Genomic DNA, 21,271 nt, shown 5'->3' with positions numbered 1-21,271 from the left:
AAATAAAATGCTCTTGATCGTAGATTATAGATTATTTGCAATTGTACTCTTACAAAATTAATTAAAAAGGCAAAAACAGTAATTATTTACTGATTACCACACAATATGAAAAGAAATAATTCCAGAAAAATAGAAACAATAACACAAATATTTATGTGGTTCGAGTTCTTGTGAAGTCTACATCTACGGGGCAATCTCGATCATCTTTTTTTATTCAAAATATGTTAAAATTGGATACAATATTTGTATATACAGAAAAGTTGATGTAGAACATACATGCAAGGATGATTTAGATTAAGGAAATTTGCACGCTTAATATTTCGAGAACAATATTAAATATGCCGATTTAAACATTAAGATAAAACAATAAGGCAATAAAACAAGCTTAGGCTAAATCACATGCATAGGAGTTAAAGTCGTAAAACAATCAATTAATCTAACACTGCGTACGTGGTTGATTTTCAACGATAATCCCTAAACTAATAATGAGATTAGTCACTAAGAGATGTCCCCCACTCAACTCTCTAATATACTAGACTTTAGTGGAGAGAATTAGCACGGTCCTAGTGAATCAAATTAAAACCACAATCAAGGATGCAACTATGAAAATAGAGAGTCGATGTTGAGTTTACCCAAAGACAAGAGAGATGAGCACTTCGGCAAGGTCGTTTGAACACTGGGAAAGAAGTGGGCAGCAGTCAAGAGCCTCTCGCACCAAGGAATGGCTGGAAGAGGTGCAGAACTTCAGGACAACAACAATTTTGACCTTGGACAGGCCCTGGACAACACCCTGTAATGCTTAGAAATGTCTTGGCCTGCTGGGAGCTATGGAAAGCAAACCGTGGCCTTCCTTGCTGCTGGACAACAAGACACGCTTGATGGATTCGGAGAGCAGCAAGCAGGAATTCATGGAATGATTTAATTGGGAGGGAGATTTGAAGTTGACATTCAAAATAATCTCAAATATGGTTGGTGCGACTGTTACGAGCATTAGTGTGGGAATTTAATTAAGAGTTGGTGACTAGATTGGAGGGAGAATAGGAAGAGAGAGAGGGCCGGCCATAGGAAGAGAGGAGGAGTTATGTCTAGGTGCAATGTATGTGAACCATACGTATTAATTGGAGATTGAAATTAAATCTGAAATTTAATTTCAAATTTAATGTAATTGGAAAGATTTCCTAATTAGCGATTATCAAAGAGAAAAGTATTTAAAATTCTAATATAGAATTGATTTCAAATAAAGACATTTTCCAAATTGACATGAGTTATTTTCTGAAAGGAATTACGGAAAATTTGAATTTCAAAATTCATGGGAGATTTGGAGGGAAGTGGAGTTTGGGATGAGATCAATCATTCCAACCCAATTTAAAATTAAATTGGGATTAGATTCAAGACTTGCCTAATATGGTTTTGTAATTTAGGAAACTATTTGAAATTCAAAATTTGAATTTCAAATTGTTGAGATTAATTTCCCAAATCACTTAGGCTATTTTAGGCAAGTATTAATGATGAGTTAATTCATCATTCAAGAAGAGGGAAAGCATGTGTCTGGTGGTGGAGCTTGGGGGGGGAGTTTGGTATGGATTTGGGGGTGGAGTTAAGATGGGGAAGTTGGGTCGGGTGGAGGGGAAGAAACGACTAAGGGAGGCTGGCGGGTCTTGAGGTGGTGGTCGGGTAGGGGAAAATGAGGGGTGGTGGAAACGGGGGCAAGACGGTGGCAGATGGGAGGGGAGAGGTCAGAGGAGATGCGAGGAACAAAAAGTAGAGCCATAAACCTTAGACCCTTCCAAAGGTTGACGGGTATTGCGATTGCCCACACTTTGGGTCTTCCTTCTTCTCTCAAACACTCAGCATTGAGGGAGACAAAGAAAACTCAGAATTTTATTAATCAATCATCATCCCAAAATACAAGAGAACTATCCTATAAATAGGCATCATGAAAAGAAAAAAATAATGACTAAAATGCCATTCGGGCTACAACACCATATGACCACCCCTAGAAGTAAAATGAGAAAAATAAAAATATAAAATAAACTAGCACATAAAACACATAAAAAATATAAACTCCAAATCATAGCCTTTGATCTCTGATGTCCTCATCAAAAGCAACTCAAATAATTCACTGACAGCCAACACTTGGCTAAATAGAGAAAAATGCTAAAAACAGAAGATGCTTCCCTTAAAGATCTTAAGAAATTTTTTTATAACAGTAAACACCTCCACCTCAATCCTTATGAACTCTTTAGCATAAAAAGAATATAAGCCAAGAAGAATAGTGATGTAGAACGCAGGGGGTGGAGGAAGATAATAAGATTAAAAATCTAAAGTTAAATTTTAGATTTCCGCTAATCAAGGGATTTAAATTTTGATATTCAAATAAGATGGAAAGAAGGGTAAATAGGTGGTTAATTATTCTCCTAATTGAATTACTTAACAAGGAAGGAAATAATTAAAATGGGGAGAGAGTGGGGCCCGCCTAATGAGGGAAAAGGAAAGGTGTCCACATACAATGTATGTGAATTCATGCATTAATGAGAGATTGGAGAGTTAAATCTAAAATAATTTAAGATTTAATATGATTGAAGGATTTCCTAAAATAGATGTATGTTATTTTAGAAAGAATTTAAAAATCAAATTCATTTGAATTTGAATTCGAAAACTTTCCAAATAAGACAAAAGCTAATTTAGGAAAGTAATGATGGTGAAATGAAATTAGAATCAAGGGATTAATTAATCAATCAATTTCGGAATTGATTAATTAAATGAATGAAAGAGGTTTCCAAAAATAATGTAATTAATGAGGATGGATTTGAAATTCAAATTAGATTAATTTGAATTTAAAATATTTTCAAATTAATGACAACTTAAATAAGGAAAAAGATTTTTTTTTTTTTTTTTTGGAGGGAAGTGGGGCTAGGGAAGGAGGTGGCCGGCGGGTGGGTGGAGCCATGGTGGATTTCAGCCAAGGGGAGGGGGAGGAAGGGAGGGGCTGGTGTAGGTCGATGGTGTGGAGGTGATGGGGTGAGAAGATCGTCGCCTTGGTGGAGGGCTTGAGGAGGTGGCGGTTTAGGGAAATAAAAAAAAAAAGATAAAACCGCGAGCCTTGAACTCTTCCGAAGATTGACGGGTGATGCGTTGCCCTTCACCAAGGGACTTCAAGCTACGAGCCCAGACCTATCTTGCGGCTGATGAAAACTACGATTCCCTCAATATGGATTCGCACTAAAGTCCTCCCAAGGAACAAAAGTGCAGAACAAAATTTTATTAAAACTTCATCATATCATTACACTAGCAAGAGCCTCTATATATAGGCCTTAGAAATAAAAGAAATTAAAATAAGATGATCATATCCTTAGAGCTTATACATAAGATTAGACCCTTAAAATAAAAAAAAATGTATAATTAAAATAAAGATTACATATAAAAATTTAGGATAATATAGGACGATCACGACCGTCGATCTTCAGCTCCTCCTCGAATAGGCTTGGACAGTTGGATGTCCGCATCAAATAGCAAGGAACCGGAATAAAGCCAGAGAACAGAGAACACCCAAAACCGAAAACCAACACTTCAATGTATCAAACTTCCTAATCTAAATAGGAAAGATATTACCTGCATATAAGCATATAGCTAAGCATTGCAAAAGGAACAAGTCTTACGGTATGAAACTTGCTTCCAATCGATAATCCCTTACGATTGTCTTTCTCAGAGAAGAAGAAGAAGTTAAGAAGTTAGAGAGACAAGAAAGATTCACCTTCTTCACACACACACAGAAATCCACTGATTTCTATAACTCTCTCTTCCTCCTCTTCACTCAAGAAGCCAAGCCGACTCAAACCCTAACCCTTTCCTTCGGATGGCTCTCGCTCTCAAAAGACCCAAAATCAGAAAAAGAGACGAAATCCTTCTTCTATTCCTTCTCTCAAACCGCTGTCCGCAATAGCATTAAATAGGAAAATACCAAATAGCCCTTTGACAAGATAATAAAGAAAGAGGATAAGGCAAAACAGATATTTAGTTAATTTATTTTAGTTAACTGAATAATTAAAATTAATCAGCTTATTTTAATTTTAAAACACTTATATCAAAAAGGTTAACAAACTCATATTGTGAAATGTGGCATTTCTCATACAGAAATGCAGATAAATTAATCATAAAGAAATCCTATGTTCATGTGAAACAATTTCACAGGTAGTTATAATTCAGAGAATAATGTGAAAAAACCTATACTATAATGTTCTGCAAACTTGTTCATAACATAAACAATAGAGCTACAATTTTAGTAGAATGTATATGCAGATGGTAAGGGCATCAAAAACTGCACAACATACAAATAAATGGAGCACATATCAAATGCAAACTTTGTTCCACCATTGCCAAACCTTTAACAAGACGGAAAAGAAACACGACTATAAACTGGCTTAACTTATCTTCCTCCAGCTTGGTTCTTCTTTATCAATCACAAAAGTTCAGTTTTTTTCCTCTGTGGCATCTACCCGGTGTGTCGAGGAATAGCAGATTGAAAACTATCTTTACACAGATGTCAACATTGAAGCAAAGAATCAGCAATTGATGCCACACTGTCCAGCAGCTGCAGCCTTCTGCGCCGGGGAAGTGAAGGGATCGATACGCACCCACAACAGTGAAAAGATGGATGCAAGTAGGATCGACCAGACAATGACTATCGTGGGTGTTCTGTTCTGTCGACCGAGTAGACCCTTGAGAAAAGGATAGAGATGAACAATGACCCAAAATGAGAAGAACAGCTTTCCAAAGAGAGGCCCCCAAGACTGATATCCACTGTTGATGGCATAGGAAACCCCGGCAACAATCCCCACCATGTTTATAACAAGGACCGTGGTTGGAGGGATAAGAAGGCTTGTCCATTTGAAAACATAGAGCTCAAAAAACTCACCATCTTCGTCCGATGCTTTGGATGTGACAGTAAAGTTTGTATCTATGCCAGCAAGTACCTTAAGAAGCCCTTGGAATACAGCAAAAAGATGAGCAGAGGTGCCGCCGATCACCCAGAATTGCTCATTCCTCCACCAGTCCTCGATCCCCACACCACTCCACTTCAACTCCAGAATTCCAGTCGCAAAGATAGAGACAAAGAGGAGAATGAACCACATGCCAGCATAGTTGCTTATCTGTTCATTTCAACGCAGATTCAAAAATCAACGGTTTTGTAATCATAATTGAACAAAAGCAGCATTCAACAGTCAACAAGAATGAGCAAGTAGGAATGGAAAATGAGAATTCAAAAAGCTGAACCCAAATTGTTAGGACAAGGTTCATGATGATTATGATAACGAGGTGATTGGAAAAAACTAGGCTAATTCCATCCTACAATAATGTTCAAGGCATTAATCCATAAGTTTGCAATCATCCAAAGCTGAAATATAAATGAGTTTCTTGGGGCCTGTTGTTTATTACCAACCTCAGGGATGATAAATTTGCCAGTTAGAAGGCATATGGCTGGTAGCACACAATAGGCGATTAGTGGAATTGATGTGATAGGATAAACTATGGTGTTGATATATGCTATCCTTTCCAGAAGCTTCAATCTCCCCCTATAACCATACCAAATGGGACAATGCCTGCTAAGCAATATCTCAATTGATCCCAAGGCCCATCGAAGCACTTGGTTAAGACGGTCGGAAAGATTGATTGGAGCAGAACCTTTGAATGCTGGACGCGGTGGCATGCAATAGATCGATATCCACCCGCGAGCATGCATTTTGAATCCGGTTAAAATGTCTTCGGTAACCGAACCATAGATCCAGCCAATCTGGCAATAAATTTACAAACTCATTAAAGCTATATTCGAATGCTTTTTCATGTTATGTTATTTAAAAACTTATTCAACTAACCTCTTTTCCCCATTCAGTTTTATCCTCATAACCACAGCTAATAACATGAATGGCCTCCTGAAGCAGTGATGATGGATTTGTAGAAGCTGGAATGCCTCCCTGCTCCATGAAAGTGGATGCAATAAAAATTGGTGATTGACCAAATCGCTTCTCCAATCTCTTCTGGGACATCAACAATGACCTCTCCTCTTCATATCCTACATAGTTGATCAGATGATAATGAAGCCAAATATGAAAAAACCATCAAATCCCAGAACGGCAGAATTCTAGGAACTAGTTAAATCCAACAAATGTGGGGAAGGGGATGGGATTTTTTTAACATATTCATCACAATTCTTAGTTCAACAAACATGGAATGATAAAATCAAAATTTCCCTATTCGAAAGCATGTCCACAAAAAACATGAAAATTATACAAGTGGTCCATCAAACACGATTCTGTCTAAAGAGCTCCACTATAAGAATATTTATTCTACTAAATAAACGACATTGATATACAAAGCCATTGAAAACCCCAAGTTACCTTATTCTTCACTGTTGGTGTGAATGTTTAGCAACAACCATATTCATTCATAATTTTTTATTAGGTATAAGGTTCCAAAGTAATGAAGAAGTAATTGGATTTACCAAAGAGATGAGAGCAAATGCATTTTTTCATTGGCAATTCCCAACCATTTTAGAAGAATAATATATCACTTATCAGTGTAACTCGAGATTAGAGAGATTCGTCTTAGATGGTTTGGTCACGTAAAACGGAGGCCTTTCGATGACCCAGTTAGGAAAGTAGAGGTATTAGATTTGACTTATGTTAAGAAAGGTAGAGGTAGACCTAAAAAGACTTGGTTAGAAATATTATAAATGATCTTTCTTTATTAGATTTAAACAAGAATTTGACTTTTAACAAGATACAATGGAGAAAAAGGATTCATGTAGCCGACCCCACGAAGTGGGACGAAGGCTTGATATTGTTGTTGTATCAGCGTAACTCAAAAGTCCCCTCTTCATAAGAAATAAAAACTCAATATCTAATCAACCAAAAATACGAAAGCAAAAAATATATTTTTATACTCAATTTTTTCCTCAAGAAGATAAGCGGGTGAAAACTAATTTTGATTCAATTCCTCGAAACCAAGCAAAGTCCCTTCCAGACCCTCCTCGGCTAACGCCTCAAGCACCAAAAGGGAATTTTACCAGACCACTTGCAAAAGTAACATCATTCACAGAAATCAACTAAATTCTATTAGCATCAATAAAACCATGATGCAAGTGCTTACCTTCAACACCTTCTTCAATGTCTTCTGTATTAAATATGGGAACAGTAGATTCAGTCCTCTTAAAAGCCCTTTTTTTATCAATATAGCTCTTATTCATACCATTTCCTTTCTTTCTTGAACCACAGCAGCTCTTAATGATTATATTAGGTTCCAAGTCCGCCTCGGTCAACACAGGATCATATCCATACAAGGCTTGCCTATTAAAACAGCAACCTGTTCCCACATATACAGGTCCCTGGATGCCATCTAAACCTTTCAAGTTGATCTACAGGTTATGGGAAACCGTTAGTAAATATATTTAGTTTATCTAGGCAATGAATAAGCAGATAATTTGTTTCTTACATCAAAAAATACAATATTGCGATTGGCATATCTATCATGTATATCAATGCCATCAAACCTCTGTGGGAATTGAACATAACATGTCTTCTTTCCAAATGCTGGATCCATCATGAAACACATCGCTTCTCGAAGAGCTTTGCTGTTGTTGAAGTAATGGTCACAGTCAACGTTAAGAAGATATGCACCGTTTGTTAGAACAGCAGATACTCGAATCTGTTCAGCAACGCAAAATCGGCATTCATGAGAGAACATAAGCTTGTAAACTTGTAAATATAGCTCAAGTATAAAAAAAAAAAAAAGCATACGTGCATTGTACGGATTTTAATTTAGAATTCAGAATTAAAAATATGAGATACTTAATATAAATTATATATTAAAAAGCTATTTTTTGAAAGGTATGATGAGTCATGTAAAGGAGTATTTTAAAAAAATATGTTAGTATTATAAATAAAATATGTGTGCTATACTTTTCAAGTTTAAAACATGTGTTTTTTCATACATTTGAAATCTAAACATGAGGAAAAAGAAAGAATTTATTAATAAGGGGATATATATATATACACCACGTAATTTTTATGTATTTACATATCTAATACCTAAACTTTGATAGTTACTTCTATAAAACGTTTCTCAATCACATCAAAATGCTTGCATAAAAAAGTTTATTCCGCTTTTAAAAAGTTGACATAAGTAGCATTTTTATGTGATTTAAAAGATATATTTGAAACAAGTGTATTTTTTCATACATTTGAAATCAAAAGATAAGGGAAATGAAAGAATTTATAAATAAGGGGGTTTACATACCACATAATTATTATGTATTTATAAAATATAATGCCTAAACTTTGATATTTGCTTATATACTATTTCAGTATCTCAATCACATCAAAACATATGCATAAAAATGTGTATTTTACTTTTAAAAAAGTTGATATTAGTGATATTTTTTATGTGATTTAAAGATTTGGGTGTTATAGAGACAAATATCATACTTTAGGTGTTAGATGTGTAAAACGAAAGAATTAGTATGAACATAAATCCCCATTTTAAATAATTTATATAAACAAAAACTATAATTATAATATGCATATTTACGAATAAAGTATAAATTAGAAAGTCTACGTACCAGCGCATTCATAGCACCAGCTTTTTTGTGATGTTGGAAGCCTGGTCTCTTCTCACGAGAAACATACACGAGTCGTGGTAGCTCATTACCATCTACATCAAGTCCACCACTGTGCCCCAAAAAGACCTGTTTATCAAAGATAAAGCATAACATAATAAGTCAAGAGTATGTGAAAACAAAAACAAAAAAAGAAATAATTAAGAATGGTACCTGGATCATGCCAGGGTGATCTCTTGGATTGTTTCCAGGCCAAGGAGTTCCATCTTGCATAGTCCAACCTTCTTCTGGGGTTTTTTGTGCTTTGGCTACAAGAGCATTTATACGCACTTTGAACTCTTCATATTCCCTCTGAAATGTGAATTTAAAAATTAAATATATTTGAAAACTTCAAGATTAAATTAATTTAGCTCAAAAAATTAATAGCATACACACCTTCATTGCTCTCCTCTCTTTCACAAATGAAGGCTGAATTTTGTCTTTCAAGTAATCTATCTTCTGTGAGAAGTAAAATTCTGGAGCTCGTGGTTCGATGTTGTGTTTTTTGCAAAAGGGCACCCACTTTTTAGCAAATTCTGCGGTCTCTGAAAGTGCTTCAAATGTCAACATTGCAGAACCATCATCTGATACGTAGCATGAAACCTTGTCAACAGGGTAGTCCACAGCAAGAATAGAAAGCACGGTGTTTGCTGTTATAAGAGGGGGTTCTTTAAGTGGATCCACAGTACTGACGAAAACATCAATGGGAACCAACTGTGAAGGTTCTCCTTCCCTATCATATCTGAAATATGAAAATCATCTCTTTAGCATGGCTTAAAACAAGGGACTGTCTGGTTCACTCACACGACCATGTAATATTATATTATTAAAAAATATCTGTTGTTAGGGCCATTAACATGTATAAATAGCAATTTCTAATGACCCAGTTAGGAAAGCAGAGGTATTAGATTTGACTTATGTTAAGAAAGATAGAGGTAGTTAGAAAATATTAGAAATGATATTTCTTTATTAGATTTAAATGAGAATTTGACTTTTAACGTGACACAATGGAGAAAAAGGATTCATGTAGCTAATCCCATGTAGTGGGACAAAGGCTTGATGTTGTTGCTGTTGTACATGTCAGCCAAATAAGTCTATATATATGTATATATATATATATATCAATTTATTTGTTAAAAGTATAGTCTTAATCACAATGTCCCTTTCTAGATAAGATTACATTGTTTAAATAAGATAGTATTGAACCAAATCCATTGTGTTTGATAGATAGCATTGTTACATAAATAACATTGTTATCCAGATGACACTACTATATGCATAACATTGAACCAAACAGCCCTCAAGCTTTTTTTAATAAATAGGCAAGAAGAAAAAATAAAAATTATTAGATACCTTAATGAAAGTCTGTCGAGATATGTTTCGCGATTGATTGGATACCATTTTGGGAATTGATCCAGCAGCCATGACACAGCAAACCAAAACTCGCAAATTACCGATGTCAGCCACAATGGGTAAGCATTGGGCACCGGATGAGTTACACGATACTGGAAGAAGAAGCACAAGATGATAAGCCGGCAAATGATCACTAATCTGTAAAGGTTAAGCTGGTTGGATGCAATAGGAACCACGCGGCTTAGAGGCTGTCGAGCATCATCAACCCTGCGGAAGGTCCAAGAGAGTGAAGAATAACACAAATACTATGTTGATCACATGAAAATACAACATTAAAAGAAAATTTTTCGTAATCGTCATCTTCATTAGCCTTATCACTAATATTTGGGGTTGGTAGATGATCATCATTGTTCATTCATTCTAGTTGAATGTTGAATAATTAATTTTCCTATCAAATATTTCAAGATTAATTTTATCAACTAAATTCTTCAACATTAATTTTGTATATCAATCTTATTTTTGGAGCATCAAATCAAAATTATATTGTTCCAATAAATTTTGCTCAAACAAAAAAAGCAATAGTAAGGAAGTTGCAGTCGCATGATTCCACAAGTGATGAAACATTTCTTAAGAACACTTTTCGCATAAAAGTGCTGATTTCGAAATTTGTACATAAATTGCCTCCAAAGAGTTCATAAATTAGTTAAATTTCATAAGCTATTGTTCCACATTCCAACTTGAGAGCAAGAAACACTAAAGGCTCATCTAGTTGGTTAAAGATAGAAAACTGTTAGACCGGTCCAGCCGGTCAATGCGGGACCGGCCCAGGCATGAATGAGGCGGAACTTCTCCGCCTCCTGCTCTAGCCTCACGAGCTGCAAGATCCACGAGAGCCAATTTGGAAGTATTTTTTAGGGAGTTAAGATGGAAATTTGAATGTAGAGATTGTTTAGAGATTTCCTTATGAATTGTATGCATTAAATATCTTGTTTTCCTAGGGTTAGGGCATCTTGAATTTGGCTGCTTTTGGGATCTCTTAGGTTTAGGTTTTGGGCTCTAGATTCGTCTAGAGATTGGGAGAGATCGATCCTCCTCTTGAATAGAGGATCACTTGTATCTTGTTGTTTTCTTCCGATCTATTTGATTCTTGCAATAAAATTATAGTTTTTTTTTTCGTTTTCTATTGGAGTTTTGAATAGTTTCTCACTGATTTTCTGAAATTGATAGGATTTACTTGAAACCTTCAAGTGTTTCCTATCAAAAACATGTTAAAAAATAGTAAATTTACTAGATTCTATTTATTGGTTGAACATAAATATTGATTTTAGACTTAGCAAACACAATCAAGCCCCTTAAATGTGATGTTTTTATTTTCACATATAAAATTCGTAAAAATAAATACCTCATTTTATGTTGCATGTTTCTAATTAAAAGAAACCACATGAGCACAAAGAAAATAAATAGAAAGATTTGATAAATGGCAATTTTTAAAGCAAGGAAAATAAGGCAAGCTTTCTTCATACATTTGAAGATCTTCACCGTTTGAACCAGTTCCTTCCATGTCTCCTTTGCCATCAACGTATTTGCTGGGCACATGCATTATATTTTTATCCTGTTTAAGTTTCCAACCTTCAACTCTTTCCTTCCAGTCAACACTTCCCAGTCCATAAGAATTCAAATCCTTCGATGGGTCCACGATCCTTACAGGAACTGAATCACATTACAATAGAATCAAGCCCAAGGGAGGATTTTTGTAAGCTTAGCATGCAAAGAATTTAACAATGGTGACAGCTATAAAGTTACCTGGCAAGCTAGGATCAAGATAAGTAGGACCACGCTTCTCATGGGATCCCAATGGACCAGATTGACTCCGAATAGACAGATTATCAGGTGTGGCATCTGTCATCTCACCAGAAACCTAAGAAAAATAGAATTGTGGTGAGAATGGATAAAGATACTGATAGAAAAAGTGAGATCAATGGAAACCAAAAATAGAGAACCATTTTTGATTGGGGACACTTTGCTTTGAAGTGAATATTTGGAAATTATTGGAGTTGAGATTTAGACAAAAGTATACAGTTTGTTTGGTAGAAAGTGGATGAAATTGAGTTCTTATTTTTAGAACTCACTATCATAAAGGTGAGTAGTGAGTTCCACTTGCAATGCCTTGAAATTCATCTTCATTTAACAGAAATAATATTAAGTATATTCATTAAAATAAAGAAATAATATAAAATTAAAAGGGATGATGAGTAAAAGTGAAGCTTACTACATCCAAAATAAATGTTGGAACTGAGTCATTAAGAAGTGAGTTCATGCAAAATAAACAAACATCAATGAAATTCACTTTTGGAACTCACTTTCAACCACTTGCAAATACTTCCTTTAAAATAAATTCTCTTAAAGAAATTAACAGAAGCTTTAAAAAATGCAAAAAAATATTGAAGTTCAATGATAATAATAATCAAAATACACTTTCAATAGGGTTCAACTACAAGGTTGAACTTGGATAGTTTTTCGTACAACTTACCTGTTGTCCGCTAGTCAGCCGTAATATACGGTGATAAGGCTCATGCCTAGATGATGAAGACAATTCAACAACTTCTTCCCTGCCTCCTGATGACCAAGGATTTGCTGCCTTATTGATTACTTTTGGGTGATTAAACTCATTATCAAGATCATCAACATCATCCTCGTCATCATCACCCTCAACTCGAGGACTTCCTGATTCATGAAAGTGAATTTACGAAACCAATACATAGCGCCATTCTAAAATGATAAAACCAACCAAATGATAGTAGCAAGCAAGCTCACCTATATGCCTCTTGTATCTAGTCTTGCACTGGGGGCAGCACTTGTTCCCTTCCTTTCTTTCATACTCGTAACAAGGTCGGCAGACTGGGAAAGCGCATTCATTACAAGCAACAAAAACATCACCCTTTTCAGTAAGGCCAATAGTGTCCCCACAGATCTGACATATTTGCCCGTTTAGGTTTTTCAAAGGTTTTGGCTGCATTACCACAAGGCAAAAGGTCAAAAAGAAACATACAAATATATTACCAGGGAAGAAACTTATGAAATCAAATTAAATAAAAGCATAACAGTTGGTAAAGAGGAGATAGAGCATAAAGCTAAAAAAAAAATTGCATCTGTTCTTTAGGTCCTCCTAAAAAATGGTACAAATAAATGGAAATCTTGTAGTCAATAGACTTCTGCAAATATAAACCTTGGTTCTTCTGTAGGACAAAAGCATGATTAAAAAGTCACCCTTGTGATAATTGAAAGATCTGAATTCTATACTAGTTGCTCATTGAAGACAAGAAAGAAAAATTTTAGATCTGCGGATACAGGTTTTTTGTACATGAATTCAGCAATTCAACATATAAGTGTTTAAATTTTTTTTTTTAAATGTTGGGGGTGGAGGGTTGGGGTAAGGATTGCCCTCCTCCTCTTTAGAGATCAAAGACAATACCAAACTGCTAGCTGAATAATATTGAACCTAATAGTTCCATGTAAGAAATAAAACAATTAACTAATACCTTAATGATGGAAACAAACCGCGCAATTGACAATAAATAAACAAGAAGATTTAAGGAATTCAAGAATCATAGAGTGCAATATATCAGGAAAGGGAATCCAATTGTACATTAATGGAAAAAACTCACACAATGACGCAGGATGAACAACAATGCATTAATCTTATCCCTCCAAGAACAACACAACATTTGAAATTGATTTTCACCAACAGGTAATATATCAAGAGCTTTACAAAACTTTCAAAGCACACAAACACAAAGTTTGACCCTGAATCGAGCTGAAATTTTAAAATCTGTCAAGTTTTCTAGATCAAGCGAAAGGCAAGCAACATTGTCACAAATAGGCCCGGATCTGCTATAAAAACTCTGAAATTCAAAAGAAATACTAACTAAACATTGTAGCCAGTAATTAGTGCAAGGATTCATCAGATCCTGAGCAAATTCATTGAAATTTTTAAAGAACAGTATCAACAAGAAGTTATAAGATTAATTCCACCAACTCAAAAACAAGATTAGTACTTCGAATTCAATTAAAGTCTGCAAACAGGAACAGTAGCCATTGCAGAAACCTAACTGAACAAAGACATAAATCCAAATAATGCAAGATCCACTATGGATCTGACAAATTTTACTCCCAATTTAGCATTCAGTCCAACTACAAATTCAAACGCCGCAGAACAACAAAAATAAAAAAACGATACTGTAATAAAATGAAATTAGAAAATTTGTTTTCTATAAACAAAAAGAACTAATTCAAACAAGGAAACGCACCCCAGATTCTCCTTCGCGGCGAATCATCACAAACTCGTTCCTCTTGAGAGACCCAGCCACCATGCCCGCATTGGCCTCCATGGCTTCTGATCTCAAAAAATCTTCTCTTTCTTCGACTACACAGAGATCTTTACAAAAACATTTGCTTTACGATAGAAAAATGAGATCTTTCTTCACTTCTACTTATTCCCTGAAGCGCGAAAGATTGCTCCTTTCTCTCTCGTTCCGCTTCATCAAAGATCCCTCTTTTCTTCTCTCACTTCCCTCTGTATCTACCTCCCATGTATTCTCTCTTCCCCTTCTTTATCTGATTATCTCCCTCCTCCGGTGGTCTGTGGCTTAACCTACTAACACTATCCAGGTATTATTTAAATGACATTTTACCACCAAAAAAAAAACCACTAAACTTATAAATAAGAGGATTTAGCGATTTACACATAAATCAAATAAATTTTATGTATATATATCTAATATTTAAATTTAATGTTTATTTATATAATATTTAAATTTCTATATCATATTAAAATATCATTAATATTAATTATTTTAAAATAAAATACACCATTTTTGCTTTTTTAATATGGTTGAGACAAAACAGAAAAAATTTATATTATGGATAAATTTTTTAATTGGTGATGCTAATTTTATAAATATATAAATTCTTAATGCTATTAAAGTAATTACAACAAATACAAATCAAGCTCAATTTTACATTTACAAGTATTATCACAAATGAAACTACGAGGTCCAATATGTAAATAATCAAGTTTGGGACCTTTCCATGCAAAATATTCAAGGAATTATTTATCTTATTTTTATACGCCTCAATAATTGGTTACCAAACGCCAGCTGTGATAGCCAAAATATAAGAAAATAAGAAAATTAGTTTCAAAGGATTTTCCAGTCTTTATCAGAGCTGTCGGTGGATTTCTGTTTCATATTGGCCGTTGGATCTATCATCTGTGGTTGCCGTTGCTCCCCCCAACTTTTAAGAGTTTTTGTATTAAAAAACAGCTTTACAAAGCAATAAAAAAACTGTCCTAAATAAGTCTAGACCAAGCACTTAGAAGTATAATTAGAAACTTCTAAAATTATTATATTCGTCAAACATCCTGTAAATTTTGTGTGATAGTTGAATGAAGATTTTAAAGAGATGAATCTAATAAGTCATAGATTATATAATTTCGTGCACATTAGGCATTGAAATAATATAGACCTTTTAAAATTGCTCGATAAAGCATCCATAATTTAAGAAATAAAATAAGCCCAGTTGAAATATATAAATAATACATATACACATTCAATATATGATTTTCAACAAAAAGAAATATAGGATTCATAAAACAATTAAGTACCATACTTATCAACCGGAGAAGTTATTACATGCGGATATCGAACGGCGTATAAAGGTCAACCAGAGTGTAACTCGTAGTTATGTATTGGGCCAATACACAACTTTGTATTGAGTAACGTGACGTGTTTTGATTGTCCTCCAGAGTTTTACGTCCGCACATAATATCTAATGTGATATATAACTAATGTCATAATCATAAAAGAATTCTCATAAAGAATGATATCATTAAAAAATATTTGATTGCATCTTTAAAAACATTTCTTGTTAGAACTCTATACATTGTAATATTTTTTATAATGAAATGCTTAAATGTTGTTTTATAATTTTTTGAGGTAACATGCAACTCATTTATAGTTTATTATAACATTGACTTCCATCATTCACATCATGCATTATAAAAAAGAAATATTTATAATCACTTTTATGTATAAATGCCTCTGTACTTTCTAAAACATATGTCCACAATAAAATCACTTTCTCCTAATCAGTATTTTTATCAAACATTAAGGGATTTGGTTGAAATGAAGGGTATTTGGAATTTTTTTAATCACTTTTAATATTTGGTTGAAACAAGTGAAAACAAAAATAAATAAAAAATAGAAAAACATGGCAAAGAATATTGGTACCTCGCTTTCATGATAGAACTTGCTAGGACGAAATTGTGAAGGAGATTAATGGCATCAGTGATATGTGATGCTGGGATGAAGTTTGTTGGGTTTGTTGGAATCACATGAGGGAGGGCTTGTTGGAAATGATGATGGGTGATGGCTATAATGGAGCTTAGGGTGGGATTTTGGAGGAGATCACCAACAAATGATGGGTGATGGCTAAAATGGGCCCCCTCCGCGAAAAAAAAAAAAACGTATATACTCGCTTACAGTTCGTGATTTTGGCTGGTTCAACATTTGCTCGCTCTAATAGTCGCTCTGCTCTCGCGCTGCGCAGCTCTCGTCTTGTTGCTTCATCATTCGACATCCGCTAGTGCATTCAGGCTGAGACCTTTCGGATAGGTGCTTTTTGAAATGGCGCATCTTTGTCGGCTTCTTGTACTCGTTGTTTCTTCCTACAGCTTATGGCATCTCGTTCCCTCCGCCCTTCTTCGATCCGAGTCATCCGACAGTGTCACCGTGGCCTGTGAGCAGTCCGTCTTTGAAGGTAAGATCCGGCATTACATTGATTTAGATGTTTTTTACTTCTTAAAATTGACTTGGATGTTTTTTACTTCCAGCATCAGTCCTGCTATCACCATTTGTTTCATCGTTTTCTTTTCAATTTTTATGTATAAGTTTTTTATTTTTTTTCTGTGTGTATTATGTGGAGGTTAAAAAAAATTGTTTGTCATATTTGGGCTGTGATCTATCCAGGGGCGGAACCAACTATAATTTTCAGGGCGGGCAAACGTATAAGTAATTGTTTGCATATATGTCGAGGGTCCAAGGGGGCAGCGCCCCCTGGCGGGGTTCTAGCTGCGAGGGTTTTGCCCCCGGAACAAATTTTGATTTACTATTTCTCTTTGTATTTGGTTCATCATTCCCTAACAATAATACATCTACACAATGTATTTAATTACATTGGGGGCAATTCCCTAAAAATCATAGTATTTTAACATTTTTAGGGGGGGAATTCCCTTAAAGTGCTTGTAATAAAGACAAAAAAATCTAAATAAGAGTATAATAATAAAAAAAATTTTTGAGGGGGAGGGGGGCAATTGCCCCCCCTAGCCATAAAGGGGTTTCGCCCCTGGATCTATCCCTGTTTGGCTGTTTCCTATAGTTGTGTTAATGTGTTTCCTTGTGTTTTCTATTTTCTGGAGTGGTTGCATATCAATATGCTTCAAATATTTGTGTTCGTGCTTGAAGGTTTGAATCTTCTATAAAATATTTGTCTCATTAGATAGAGTCCAAAGGACACATGAATTCAATTTTATCAACATTATAATGCTCTATTACCATCATAATTATTTATGTAACATATCAATATGAATGTTAGGAATCATCCTGTTTACTTTGCTTATAATCATTATGCTGGACAATTTATTCATCAAAATATTTAGAAGAATTTTTTTTTTTTAATATCATAATTGACTTAATGCTTCAAATGAGTTCTAAATGTTTTAGGTGGTTTGACTTTGCACAAAGATTATGGAAAAATATTTTAAGAATGCCTCACAATCTTATGTATCAATACCAATAGAAGATTAAAAAAAAATTATGCCCCCTCTACGAAATTTTTCTGGCTCCGCCACTGAATCTATACAAAAAAATATAAAAAAGTGTAGCAAATCCTCGTACATGGTAACTGTGAGATTCTTTCACTTCGTCTATGCTAATTTTGATCATACATTTTATTAAAAAAATTATGACTCCACCCCTATATCTAATAATTGGTATGCATATTTAAAAGTAACTTGGTATGACTTAGGGGTGTCAATTTCAGAAAGCCCGGCCCATCTTCATAAATTAAAAAGCCCAACATAATAAAAAGTGCACTAATAAATGGTTCAACTGTGGTCGATTTGGGATTGAACGGGATGAACTGATAAATATCGAAATTATTTAAATGGTAGAATAATCATGTAATCATAAAACTTTTTGATTAAAAATAAATAAATTTCAAGCATTAATAATATATTATATAATTTTAAAATTAAACACATTAAATATTTAATTTTAATAACAAAATTTTAGATAATATGTTTATATATAATTTATATGTTTATATTTATAAATTATTAAGATTAGATCATTTATAGTTTATAAATAAATTAATAAATATTTGTATAGTATATAAATAATAAATAAAATATATAATTTATTTAATATTATTAATTAAAAAAATGATTCTTACATCATAAAAAGTTTATTTACAAATTCAATTTTAAAATAAATTTTGTATATTGTAAACTTAAGAAGTAATAACTTCAATTTATTTAGTCTCATATCACTTAGAGAACTTCTGGATAATGTTTACACTTTACGATAAGAACTCACGTGGATTGATGGACCCATGTGAATTGTGTAGTAGGAAAATATAATTTAAAAATTAAGCATTTTAAATTTAAATTATTTGTTAAATTTAAAAATATTACTTAATCTATATTTTTAATGTAGTAAATTAATTTATTAAATAATTTAAATAATTTAGAAATTGAAATGGCTAGTTCAAGGGAATTGATTCTTTGGTTTGCTGGTTGGATCGATAGCTCTGATCGATTCATCTCGGCTTGATACAAAATTGATTTTCAGGCTAAACCGAATCAGCCTTTAGACCAATTCAAGGTTGAACCAGTTCGACTAGCTTGTTTGATTAGATTTTTAAAACCTTGCTTGCAAGTTGCAACAATCTTTCTTAAAATGACAGCTTTACTGGTGTTCTCTTAGAATTTCCAATACACATCCTTTTGAAAGGTTGATCAAGTATGTAAAATAAAATTAGGACTTTGGTTGCTGCCATAAACAACCATCACCCATCATTTGCCATGCCACCGGGCATCGTCTGTTGCCGGCGATTGCCACCACTGGCAATAACCCCTTGCTCGCAAACCATTGGCCACCACCTGTTGCTCGCAAATCGTTGGCTATCACTCTCATCAGGTTTTACGTTGTAATTATGTTACTTTAAATAAAAAAAAAAAAGATAGTCAACCATATTTATTTTACACTCATTTTAATAATTTTAAATAATTTATTTTACACTCATTTTAATAATTTTAAATAACTATTTTTTTGTACCCAATATTTTATTTTACTATATTTTTTTTATCCAACTAAGCGGCCCCTTAAAAGATCAATGGAGATGAAATTGTTAATAAAAAAGAATGAAAATTCAAATTAACTTTTAATAAATAAATCATTTTAAAAATAATAAACTAGTAAATTAGGTCAAATTGATAATGGTACGTTCACCCCCCTACTTGTCATAATATTTATTTTTGAAAATTATTATTATAATCAAAATATCTTAATAAATAGAAAAAAGTTATTGATATTGAAATATTTCAATGTTTCTAATTAATCTAATTTTTGAATAGAATGACTTTGACAAGTCAAAGTCTTTTTGTAATAATGATTTTGACGGAGATTAGAATTTTCTTAATTGAAGTTTGAAATACTTTGATTTGTAAAGGTTGCTTTGTAATTAAGATTTTGATGGAATTATGAGAATGACATTTCTTAAAAATATTTAAATATATACCTGAATAATTATTTTTATATTTATTATGTTTGAGTTAAGAAATATAAATTAAGTTTTCCCTTTCGAGTTTCGAGTAAGAAATATTAATTTTAATTTTTTTTCTTAAAATTTATAATTTTTATATTCAAATATCTTTAGATATATAAAAACTTTGTAATCTATATATTCAATTATTGGTAAATATATCAACCCATCACCCTCACACTAATCAATCAGAAAAAGCGAAAAAGATATCCGATCTTCGAAGCTAGAAACAATGTCGGGCCGAGGAAAGGGCGGCAAGGGCTTGGGAAAGGGGGGAGCGAAGCGCCACCGCAAGGTTCTCCGAGACAATATCCAGGGTATTACTAAGCCGGCGATTCGCCGCCTTGCTCGCCGCGGCGGCGTCAAGCGAATCAGTGGCCTGATCTATGAGGAGACGCGAGGCGTCCTTAAGATCTTTCTTGAGAACGTCATCCGCGATGCGGTGACCTACACCGAACACGCTCGCCGGAAGACCGTCACTGCTATGGATGTTGTGTATGCTCTCAAGCGTCAGGGTCGCACCCTCTATGGTTTTGGTGGTTAGCTTATGCGGATTCTGAATCCGCTCGGTTCTTGGGGTTTGTAATATGTCTATCGTTATGTTTGCGATATGTCGAATCTTATCGTCTTTTGCAATGGAATAGTGCTCTGTTTGTGTTTTTGGGGTTTCACTGTGACTGTTTAGTGTAATGCTAGCCACTGAAGGGAATTGAAAAAAAAAAAAAAACACTGTCTCGCATATTCGAATTATTAATGCAGTACACTTTACTTGATTAGCTTAAAAAAAAAAAAAATTATTGGTAAATATATATAATTTTGTAATTTGCATATACGTAATTTGTCATATTGTTATATACTTTAAAATTATATATAAATTTAATTGAATTGTTTATATAAAATTACAAAAGTAATGACACTTACAAAGTTCAATGTAATTATTTAGAATTTGTAAAATTATATTTTATGATTCATATTGATTGCATTGATATTAGATTATTTATCAAATCTTTAATCACAACAAAATCAAATTATCTTGAGCTCATTAGATTCGTCTAATCAAGCCGCTCGATTTCACCATAAGCATTTGTTTGGCCTCTCAAGAAAAATTTAAATATGTTTCACGTGCTTAATTGAAGCTTATTTAAAGACAGATTAGATCATTTGTGGCGTCGATGTATTCGTCTCTTCCAGACTTTCAGCTCGACTATGAGTTCTCTGAAATCATAAGCTCGTTTATTTCAACGAATTTAGATTTGCTTTCTTAGTAGAAATGCATACTTAAAAGTTGCAGCAGATGAGAAAATGAATTTTAATAATATTGGAAAAAGGTTATTTTTTCTTGATGGCCAAGAAAGCTTTTATACTATTCTCTAATTCTCAAATTCCTTC

General features: G+C 33.7%; 2 protein-coding genes across 2 annotated transcripts; one reads left to right on the top strand and one right to left on the bottom strand.

The window, feature by feature from the left end:
* Positions 1–4,107: 4,107 nt before the first annotated feature.
* On the bottom strand, positions 4,108–14,663 carry LOC110101916 (probable cellulose synthase A catalytic subunit 1 [UDP-forming]). Its single transcript, XM_020830019.2, is given in 16 exon segments — positions 4,108–5,150; positions 5,441–5,791; positions 5,874–6,070; positions 7,147–7,411; positions 7,489–7,701; positions 8,615–8,740; positions 8,825–8,962; positions 9,047–9,392; positions 10,004–10,032; positions 10,034–10,092; positions 10,095–10,270; positions 11,527–11,713; positions 11,807–11,921; positions 12,534–12,727; positions 12,818–13,013; positions 14,311–14,663. Coding segments are annotated over 16 exon segments (3,261 nt in total). The 5' UTR covers positions 14,392–14,663; the 3' UTR covers positions 4,108–4,562.
* A 5,390-nt stretch (positions 14,664–20,053) lies between these two features.
* On the top strand, positions 20,054–20,658 carry LOC110101918 (histone H4). Its single transcript, XM_020830022.2, has one exon. It carries the CDS (start codon positions 20,115–20,117, stop codon positions 20,424–20,426), a length of 312 nt encoding a protein of 103 aa, XP_020685681.1. The 5' UTR covers positions 20,054–20,114; the 3' UTR covers positions 20,427–20,658.
* The last annotated feature ends 613 nt before the right edge of the window (positions 20,659–21,271 follow it).

Source organism: Dendrobium catenatum, unplaced genomic scaffold, assembly GCF_001605985.2.
Source record: "Dendrobium catenatum unplaced genomic scaffold, ASM160598v2 fragScaff_scaffold_974, whole genome shotgun sequence".
Lineage (NCBI taxonomy): Eukaryota > Viridiplantae > Streptophyta > Magnoliopsida > Asparagales > Orchidaceae > Dendrobium > Dendrobium catenatum.
This window is presented reverse-complemented; position numbering and strand designations above follow the sequence as displayed.

Bases quoted from the DNA above. Each gene is read 5' to 3' on its own strand.
- LOC110101918 (XM_020830022.2), top strand. From the start codon at position 20,115: ATGTCGGGCCGAGGAAAGGGCGGCAAGGGCTTGGGAAAGGGGGGAGCG.